At 47.1% G+C, this 9,729-nt stretch overlaps 2 protein-coding genes across 3 annotated transcripts; one reads left to right on the top strand and one right to left on the bottom strand.

The window, feature by feature from the left end:
• The first annotated feature begins 6 nt into the window (after positions 1 to 6).
• On the top strand, positions 7 to 4,164 carry LOC108229098 (arf-GAP with coiled-coil, ANK repeat and PH domain-containing protein 2-like). Of its 2 annotated transcripts, none has more exons than XM_037974478.1 (7): positions 7 to 202; positions 270 to 338; positions 413 to 567; positions 650 to 759; positions 845 to 955; positions 2,049 to 2,110; positions 2,206 to 4,164. In XM_037974478.1, exons 3-7 carry the CDS (start codon positions 478 to 480, stop codon positions 2,367 to 2,369), a joined length of 537 nt encoding a protein of 178 aa, XP_037830406.1. In that variant the 5' UTR covers positions 7 to 202; positions 270 to 338; positions 413 to 477; the 3' UTR covers positions 2,370 to 4,164. The 2 variants fall into 2 exon arrangements, with proteins under 2 accessions (XP_037830406.1, XP_017260244.3); XM_017404755.3 differs by having other exon boundaries at positions 265 to 338.
• On the bottom strand, positions 2,665 to 9,454 carry LOC108229097 (galectin-9; the record flags this gene model as incomplete). The annotated part of the gene is given in 7 exon segments (XM_025003404.1): positions 2,665 to 3,206; positions 3,485 to 3,641; positions 6,023 to 6,111; positions 8,014 to 8,121; positions 8,202 to 8,318; positions 8,449 to 8,653; positions 9,366 to 9,454. Coding segments are annotated over 7 exon segments (912 nt in total), but the record flags the coding sequence as incomplete, so codon positions are not given.
• Positions 9,455 to 9,729: the final 275 nt, after the last annotated feature.

The raw sequence follows: 9,729 nt of genomic DNA, 5'->3' as shown, positions 1-9,729 counted from the left end.
GCTCTGATGTTGTGGTCCAGCTGTCAGGAGCACACCTGTGTTTACCTGTCGGATCAGGATGATGATGATGATGATGATGATGATGACTTCCTCTTCCTCTCCTTCAGCTGCTCTGCGTTTTGGGAAACGATGTCGTGAACCGGATCTACGAGGCTCGGTGTTCTGAGGAGGGGCGGGCCAAACCAGAACCCAGCAGTCTGAGGTAAGAAGGTTCTGTTCAGCTGGTTCCTGAACAGAACCCGTTCTGATGGTTCTTCCTTTCAGAGCAGAGAAGGAAGCGTGGATCAGAGACAAATACGTGGAGAAGAAGTTCGTTCGGCGCAGCGCAGACACAGATCGTAAGTCCGACCGTTAACGAGTCATTCAGCCGGGACTTTCTGTTTCTCCATCACAACGTTTGTTCTTGCTTCAGGGCGTCAGAAAGACGAGGCCAACCTGCGTCTGTACGGGGCCTCGGTGGCGGGGGATCTTGTTGCCATGGCGACAGCCCTGGCTGAAGGTGCGGAGGTCAACAGCAGCATCGGTGAGGAGGAGGGTCGAACGGCTCTGATCGGAGCGGCGGTCGGGGTGAGATGGCGTCAGATTGTCGGAGAAATGTTTTGGATGCATGTATTGGCTGTAAATGTCAGTTTGTCGGCGCCGTCTGCAGGGGTCGCTGTTGGCCTGTGAGTTCCTGCTGCAGAACGGAGCAAACATCAACCACAGAGACCTGAGGGGCCGGGGAGCGCTGCACGCCGCCGCCGCTGCCACACACACGGGGTAATTACGCACTGAACCGGCGCTCAGCTGCTCCCACAGAGAGAACGCTGTTAACAAGGCGCCTCGCTCTGATTGGTCCACGCAGACAGGTGTGTTTGCTGCTGAAGAGAGGAGCCAATCAGTACGCCGTGGACGAGAGGGGGCAGGACCCGCTGGCCATCGCCGTGGAAACAGCCAACGCAGACATCGTCACGCTGTGAGTCTCATGTCTGTTCGTCCTGTTGGACAAAGACTGTCCCCGTCTGAGGTGGGGACGTACGTTTCTCTCCATGAAACCTGAGCTGTGAGGTCTGCAGACTAATATGACCTGAGACCGGCCGGGACAGATGGACCCCCGATGACCTGAGACCGGCCGGGACAAATGGACCCCCGATGACCTGAGACCGGCCGGGACAGATGGACCCCCGATGAGCTGCTGAGCGGACGGGACGGCGTTTAGTTAGAAGACAACAGACAAACTCCTGCAGACCAATGAATCAAAGACAAAGTCTGTGTCAGGAAGAGGGACAGCTTTTTAACATAACAAACAGCTCAGTCTTTTCTCACCTGAGGCTGTAAAGTCAAGGACTGTCTCTGTCCTAATGTCCTTCATCACTTCTAGGCTGGACGACTGCAACTGTCTATATCGTGGGACGGACCGGTCAGCTGCCCGTCTGCTGACGGGGATGAAACGTGAACATATCCCACAGATTTTAGCTTCCCTTCACCGGCTGCCTGCTTCATTTAGAATTGTTTAGTTTTTAAAGGTCTAAATGTTCTGGCACCTCTCAGATCTACAGATCAGGAGCTCTTAGTTCTTCCAAGGACTTGGTTTGTGACCCGGGGAGGTCCTCGGCTCTGGAATACTCTTGTCTCTGAGGTCTGCTAGAAACGTACCTTTTTAAACGGCTGTATAACTCCAGTGAGCACGAACATTAGGCAGCACTTTGGTTTTTGAAGCACTTTATAAATAAATGATGAGTTGAACCACAAGATTCAAAGCTACGTGCCTGTCGAACAGACCAGAGCCAATCAGAGGTGGAGATCCACCCCTGCCTGCCTCTGATTGGCTCGGGCCGTGATGAAGCATCAGGGGAACCAGGAAGAACAGTTGAACTGGAGCATCAGAACCAATCAGAGCAGAGGACTGCAGTCATGTGATTTATGATGGTTATTGATCCCAGATGTTCTTTCAGCATCTGGCTCCGGGACATGATGGCCGATCGTCTGTCGTTGCTTCTTGTCACAGATTGTGTGTGAAGTGAAGAGGTGTCACTCTGATGGAAACTACATGTGTTCCTGTGTTGCAGGCTGCGTATGGCCCGGATGAACGAGGAGATGAGAGATTCTGAGGGGGTCTTCGGTTCTGCAGGTCAGTGAACCCTGAACGCACCGCAGCCCAGCATGGCTCCTGACCCCTGAACGTACCGCGGCACGGCTCACTAACTCGACACTCTTCTTCCTCAGGAGACGACGAGACGTTTCAAGACATCTTCAGAGACTTCAGCGACATGGCGTCTCATGACCCCGAGAGGCTCAGCAGGCGTCAGTTCGGCCGGGGCGGCGAGGAGGAGGGGGCGGAGCATAAAGAGGGACGAGGAGTGAACAGTGGTGGAAACAGGTCGGAGTGACAGCCTCTGGTTTCCATGGAAACGGTTCAGACCTGTCTCCATGGTAACAGAGGCGTAGCTGTTCCTGTCGTGTGATTGGACGTCCGGCTCATTTCATTCAGTCCTTGCTGTAAAACTGTGGACCATTCAGTGTCAGCTGAGCTGTTACATCACTTCCTGTTTGTCAGAGCTTCAGAGCAGCTGATGTCAGTTTGTGAATAAAACCATGAATGTGTTTTTGTTTGTTTAAAAGTGAAGCAGAAATCAAACCAAGCCGCCGGTTCTGCAGATGATCCCAGGTTAAAGAAGCGACTCGTGAATTTAGAAGATGTTTTATTGATGCAAGAAGCGTACAGGTCTATCTCCTCATTTAATGAATTATATCATAACTGAACATTTTCAAAGCATCGCAGTTAGTAAACGTGTCGAGTTAAAGTTTAACGAGAATAAAATTGCAGAAGTTAAAGATTAAGCAGTCAGTTTTATTCAGACCAACTCTGGTTAATGAGTTCATGTGTTTTATCAGCTTAGACTCGTCTCTGCTTCAAGCAGCCGACTGAATCTGAAACACTCGTCTGGTTCTGACGAAGATTTAAAAGGAGGAAGCCAGAAGGAAAGCAGGAACACAGATGGCTGCTGAGGAGAACCTCTGGTTCTCCAGAAGGAAAGCAGGAACACAGATGGGTGCTGAGGAGAACCTCTGCAGGCTGTTCACAGGCTGACGGAGCTCAGCTGGACGTCCCCGTCGATCTCCAGGATGTTGATGTTGCTGAGTGGGGTGAAGCGGTGGTTGTAGACGTGCGCCTGCATCCCGTTCACCACCACCCGGAACACGTTGTTCTCACAGATGAAGGTCAGCTGAAACGAGCAGACGTTCCAGAAAACGTTAAATCCTTCAGCTGAAGATTACCTGGAAGAAGATCTGAACACTGAAAAATGCTTGTAGAAGAGAAATGTTGCCAGGGGGCATTATGGTCACCATGGTAACCACAGAGTAAAAAGTAAGCCTCAGACAAACCGTGTCTGAGTGAAAACTATCAGAACTTCTTTGCCCGTGAGCAGCAGAAGGTTCTGATGGGCCTGAAACTGAGAGAAAAACATCTGGAGGCCGGTGAGGTGTTCTTATTTTAACGTACCGTGAAAGGCTGTCCCCACTGGAAGGGCATGCCCCCGCCCCGTTCCTCCGAGCTCCACCTGTCCAACAGCTTGGTGTTTCGGACCACGGCGTTCTCGTTAAAACGAGGGTTGTAATGCAGAGCGATCCCCGACGGGTGGCTCAGATTCACGTGGAACCTGAAAGGACAGAGGACGGGTTCTGAAACCGGACTGGACTCGTTGTGGGAGGAGCCACTATCTTCCTGAACAAAGTTTCTGTAGTTTATACCTGATTCCTCTAACAAACTGTCTGAATGTGTTCTTGGTTTCGATCCAAACGGAAAGAAACTGACGAGGACTCTTCTGGTGTTTTAAAAGGATGGCGTGCTCTTGGCCGCCCCCTACAGGCACATCATGGCTCTTCTTGTTGTTGAACCTCTTATCTAAAAGGATCTTTGGTCTTCCTGCACACTGCATCCTTTACACCTCAGAACCTCAGATTAGGTCACCGTGACACGACTCGGCCCGTTCCACGGAGGAACCATCAGACATGTCAAACAACAACACTCGCCTTGTACCGAATCCACACGTCTGACCCTTTAGGAGCAGAAAAAGATTCATTTTCTAGGTGGGGGTGCCACCGGAGTGTTTCGTCACCTTATTAATTTTACATGCATCGAATCATCATCTAACATCAATAAAAACTGAATAATGAAACGCTTTTTCAGCTATGACTTTTTGTTCCAATGTATTATTATGAATAATGATAATTAGTTTAACCAACCAACAGCTTTATAAATGACCACAATAAAAGTAAACACAGGTAAATAACATGCGCACGGGCAGAGATGGAAGAATCCAACATCTGAGCAACAGTGGTGGAACTAATTAAGAGCATTCGGTATTAAAACAACATAAACTTTGTCAGACTTGGAACATATAACCAAACATTATATTAGTAAAAAGATTTATTCCAAGGCTATTTATAAGTATGTCGCTCATTGTAACTATTTACATCCTAATGACACTAATAACGAGTAATGATGACAATAAGTTTCCGAAGTATGCCTCTTTTCGCTGACACTTTGCTGAGGCCCATGTTATCAGTGAAGTCTTTGTGTATATGCAGAAACAGAAGGTGTTCTGTCATTGTTGACCGGAGTGAGGTTTTTAGTCGACGGAGGCTGGAGAAGCTCCGCTCAGCCATTACATTTGACGTTCGGACCGTTAAATACAGCCGGAGAAGCCTGACAACTTCACTATAAAGGGATCGGGTTCCTTGTCCCTGCGCTGCCAGCATGTCTGTAATTGTAGATATTTTTGTGACCCGATTAATTGGCTGAAAAAAATGTATATATTGCACCATTATTTTTTTGACCTAACAGCAAAAAGTATCCGCTCTCTGGGCGAAGTGGAGCATTTGGTCTGACTGGAGGAGCCGTTAACGAATATGAGCCTCTCTCTCTCTCTTCATCCCAGTGGTGCATTGGAAAGAAAATGTCGCCACAGATGCTGTAAATATTGCATTTAGACCAGATGTGGCAATAAAACACAGAATTCCAATGTCATTTTTGACAGAATTGTTCCAGACACGGACGTATCAGAGCCAGAGCCTTTTTTCATGTGTTAATGATCCCAACCCCGACTCCGCGCTGTCGCATCTGCAGAAACCTTTTGGTGACTGTTATGACCCTGGACTGGAGCTTTAAGAATTGGGTCCAGATCTCAATGCTGTAGGTTTTATTTGTGCTTCTGTCTCTATATAAACACAGAGACACGTTAGTCTGTGCAGCCGTCTGGTGGGAACACGCAGCGCACTGGCAGGGCCGGAAAGTAGGGGGGCCAATGGCCCCCTGGCCCCAGTGGTTCTGGGACCTATGCTATCGAGTGTCCTACTGTGGAGGAGAGTACAGAAATGTTGCAGGGTTCACCAAATATGGAAAAGGAGCTCTGTTCAAATGTCAAGAGTGTCCGGTTGTTTTTGGCAGAACTTCATGGAACAGCGGTGGTGATAACAAGATGTTTCCTGGAACACAGGAAACACACTGGGTCTAATTTGTAGATGGGTTGAGCCAGACTCAGTGTCGTAGGAGTTACGTAAGTGGTCAGAAGTATGCAATACACATCAATGCATTACATCTGTATAAATAGGCCCTGTTTCAAAGATACTTTGGGATTTAGGGGCAAGCTGATCAAGAGTAATTGTGTCAATAAAAATCCCCCGTATTTGGCTGGAATCCAACGAGTCTCTGACTGTTATTTCGATGTGCGACATACCTTTGCTTTTCACCTACACTACATGCTGACTCGGTTTAAAAAGTGAACCCTGAAGCAGGAAACGGGAAGTCAAACCTTCCTTGAGCAATCTCATGACAGAGCTGAGTTTCTACACTTCAGTTTCCGTTTATAGGAACCAAACTGCTACTGCGGAAATAAAAACTGCTCAAACATTGTTTCACAACTTCACCAAAGTGCAGCAGTTCTGGAAACTTGAAAGTCTTCTCATTGGAGTTCATGACCCATGCTGACCTTCCACATGCCTGCATCAGGAAATAAACTCACTCAGTTTAACTTGTTACCTGGTGGCACCGGACAGGATGGTTCCCTGGATCATGATGGTTCTGCCGGGGTGGAGTCCACCACTGATGAAGTTCTTGTAAGGAACCACCTGTGAAGAAACAGAGAACCCTAAGGACAAACTGAAACAGACATAAGGTCTTTTCCTGTAAGGAAAAACAAAGAAGTGACTGAATTGGCGTGTTGGTCAGAGAGATTCAGAAGCTGCTGGATTTGCACCAGCAACCATCTCTACGATTTACAGAGAATGGTCCGAAAAAGCTGAATATGCAGCGAGCAGCATTTATGTGAATGTCAGACTGCAGAACACCATCTGAACCAGGAAGGTGGACCTGATAAAGTAGGTCAGTGAATGTAGAACATCCTGGTTAGAGCAGATTCTACCCAGAGACCATGGTCTCATGGTTCTTCACCTGCAGAAGAACCGTGAGCCTAATGACCGATTGTCAGGTCCCTGATGGCTGCTTGCTGAGCGATCCTCACAGTAACAGCACCGTAGGAGGACAGTTGGACACAGAGGCCTCCATCCCTGTTTATTGATGGACGGGTTCTCCTCACAGACAGATTTCTTTACTCCTCTCTATCAGGGGGAGATAGAGAGAGGTTCAGTTCGTTCACTGAGGTGAACTGATTTGTTCACTCTTTGAACTGGTTCGTTCACTCTGTGAACATTCATTCACTCTGTGAACTGGTTCGTTCACTCTGTGAACTGATTCGTTCACTGTAAACTGATTCATTCACTCTGTGACTAAAGCTGTCTAAAGGACTGAGTTTGACGCAGCTCCTCATTTGGATAAAAGATGAAACGTTTCAACAAAGAACCTCAACCTGCTTAGATGAATCTACCTGAATTATTGAGCATGCATCAGGACAGAAAAAATAAATGTTTTGCTTGTTCTTAAAAAGCACTGATTTTTTGTATTTCAATTAAAGTGATTTTATTTTAAATGCTGTAAAAGTGTTTTCCTGTATTTCCTGGATTTTAGTGATAATAATCCCAAATCAACAGATGATGTGTGACGGTTTATCAAACTGCTGCCTGTTGTGTTGGACCACATAAAACCAACCCTGTGAAAAACTAAACACAAGATAACAGATAGGAGAAGCTCAGTGAGTCCTCAACGAGTCCTCATTGCATCCTCAGTGAGTCCTCATCAATCACAAGATAGCAGATAAGAGAAGCTCATCGAGTCCTCAGCGAGTCCTCATTGAGTCCTCAGTGAGTCCTCATCAATCACAAGATAACAGATAAGAGAAGCTTAGTGAGTCCTCATTGCCTCCTCAGTGAGTCCTCATCAATCACAAGATAACAGATAAGAGAAGCTCAGTGAGTCCTCAAGGAGTCCTCATTGCGTCCTCAGTGAGTCCTCATCAATCACAAGATAGCAGATAAGAGAAGCTCATCGAGTCCTCAGTGAGTCCTCATTGAGTCCTCAGTGAGTCCTCATCAATCACAAGATAACAGATAATAGAAGCTCAGTGAGTCCTCAACGAGTCCTCATTGCCTCCTCAGTGAGTCCTCATCAATCACAAGATAACAGATAAGAGAAGCTCAGTGAGTCCTCAAGGAGTCCTCATTGCGTCCTCAGTGAGTCCTAACGAGTCCTCATCAGTCACAAGATAGCAGATAAGAGAAGCTCATCGAGTCCTCAGCAAGTCCTCATTGAGTTCTCAGTGAGTCCTCAGTGAGTCCTCATCAATCACAAGATAACAGATAAGAGAAGCTCAGTGAGTCCTCAACGAGTCCTCATTGAATCCTCAGTGAGTCCTCAACGAGTCCTCATCAGTCACAAGATAACAGATAAGAGAAGCTCAGAGAGTCCTCAGCGAGTCCTCAGTGATTCTTTAGTGAGTCCTCAGTGAGTCCTCAGTGAGTCTTCAGTGAGTCCTCATTGAGTCCTCATTGAGTCCTCATTGAGTCCTCATTGAGTCCTCATTGAGTCCTCAGCGAGTCCTCAGCAAGTCCTCCTGTGGAGCTTTCATCTTTACTTACAGGCGTGGAAGGAGCAAACCCAGGCAGTGCTGGAAACCCCGGCTGGGGGGGGAATGCTGGGAAAGACGGGAAGCCAGCCTGAGTGGGAAAGGCCTGGGAAGGAAAGGCCTGTGGAGAACAGAGTTCATCAGAAAACCACAGCAGTTGGCTTTATGAGGACCTGAATCACTGAACGAGACCCAGCTCACCGCACTCATGAAGGAAATGGAGGAAACTTCCACGCTGCCGTCCACAGAGATGGTGTCCACCTGCTGGTACGCCAGGCGGTGTCTGAAGTCCATGAAGGTTCCTCCGTTCACACTGATCTAACCACAGAAAACACACAGTGTTAAGGAGCTTTTTAACATCTAAATATAATTAATTAAAACGTTTGTAGAACTCGATCTGAGTTCTTCTAACACCTGTTCGTCTATCAGAGAACCTGCTGGTTCTGACCTGGTAGAAGTCCCGGGTCACAGTGATCTGCAGGGTAAAGTTGGAGCCTGAAGGGAGGGGGAGGTTGTGCTTCCTCTCCTCAGAACCCCAGCAGCCATGTTGGAAGGTGTTGGTGACCATGTACGGCTGCCCGTCGTATCGCGGGTTCACGTGGAGAGCGATGTCGGCGCCGGCTCTGGACCCACACTGTAGATTCACATGGAACCTGCAGAAATGAAACAGCCATCAGCTTTCTTCTCTAAAACTGTGGCAGAAACAGACTTTTATTTTGAAACTCCAGGTTAAAACCTCTTCCTGTCTGCTCTTTATGAGTTGTTGGGCTTTAAACCCTAAACCGTGCAGAGACTTGTGTTCACTTCAAAGTTCTGTGTGGCGGCCATGATGAACAAATGACTCAGGATCTGATGAGTCACTGGTTGCCATGGAGATTCCGCCTAAAAGCTTCAAAACATTTGATAAATACCAACACAAACGTAAAGCTCTTCTTCAGTGACTTTTTCACATTTTGTGGTGAAATCAAACTTTATGGTTTTCAGCGATTGGTCTGTGATCAGCTGTGGAAATATTTTAATGCTAAGTAAAACAGGAAGTCATTTATATCAAGTCCTCATTAGTCCAATTTATCACTCATTTACATGGAAATCATTACTTCAAACTTTTGTTTTTAATCATTTCAAAAAATGTTAGAAATAAAAAAAGAAATCAAAGAAAACCCTAACAACTAGAAACATCCGCCAAGACCAGAGGGTTCTTATAGAACAGACCGATCCAGATCGTGATCCAGATCACCACCAAACTGGTTCCCTGGTTTTTAGATAATCCTGCGAACAGGCGGACAAACCGACCAACAGCGGCTCAATCAGGACCATATTCAGGTTCTACTGAAACAACAAACGATGGCAGAATAAAGAGCGGACCTGTTGGCGTGGGGCAGAACCCGTCCGCTGACGATGATGGACTTCCCCTCCTGCAGACCACCATGGACGGATCCGGTGAAAGGAATTCTCTACAAAGGAGACATAAAGAACCTTTGTATTGTTGTTAACAGACCTTAACAAAACCTTAAATGAAGACTTCAAATAAACGACCTTTTTTCTGAAAGAAGCTTTAAATTAAAGTTAATCTTAAACCTGGTCCTGTTTGGAGTTCTAAACCCGGTCCTGTTGGAGCTCTAAACCTGTTCCTGTTTGGAGTTCTAAACCTGGTCCTGTTGGAGCTCTAAACCCGGTCCTGTTGGAGCTCTAAACCTGGTCCTGTTGGAGCTCTAAACCTGGTCCTGTT

This window comes from Kryptolebias marmoratus, unplaced genomic scaffold (assembly GCF_001649575.2).
Source record: "Kryptolebias marmoratus isolate JLee-2015 unplaced genomic scaffold, ASM164957v2 Scaffold76, whole genome shotgun sequence".
Lineage (NCBI taxonomy): Eukaryota > Metazoa > Chordata > Actinopteri > Cyprinodontiformes > Rivulidae > Kryptolebias > Kryptolebias marmoratus.
The sequence above is the reverse complement of the archived record's forward strand: the minus strand, read 5'-3'. Positions and strand labels throughout refer to the sequence as shown.

Bases quoted from the DNA above. Each gene is read 5' to 3' on its own strand.
- LOC108229098 (XM_037974478.1), top strand. From the start codon at position 478: ATGGCGACAGCCCTGGCTGAAGGTGCGGAGGTCAACAGCAGCATCGGT. The intron at 956-2,048 runs GTGAGTCTCATG...CCTGTGTTGCAG, and splicing joins AACGCAGACATCGTCACGCT to GCTGCGTATGGCCCGGATGA. The intron at 2,111-2,205 runs GTCAGTGAACCC...CTTCTTCCTCAG, and splicing joins GGGGGTCTTCGGTTCTGCAG to GAGACGACGAGACGTTTCAA.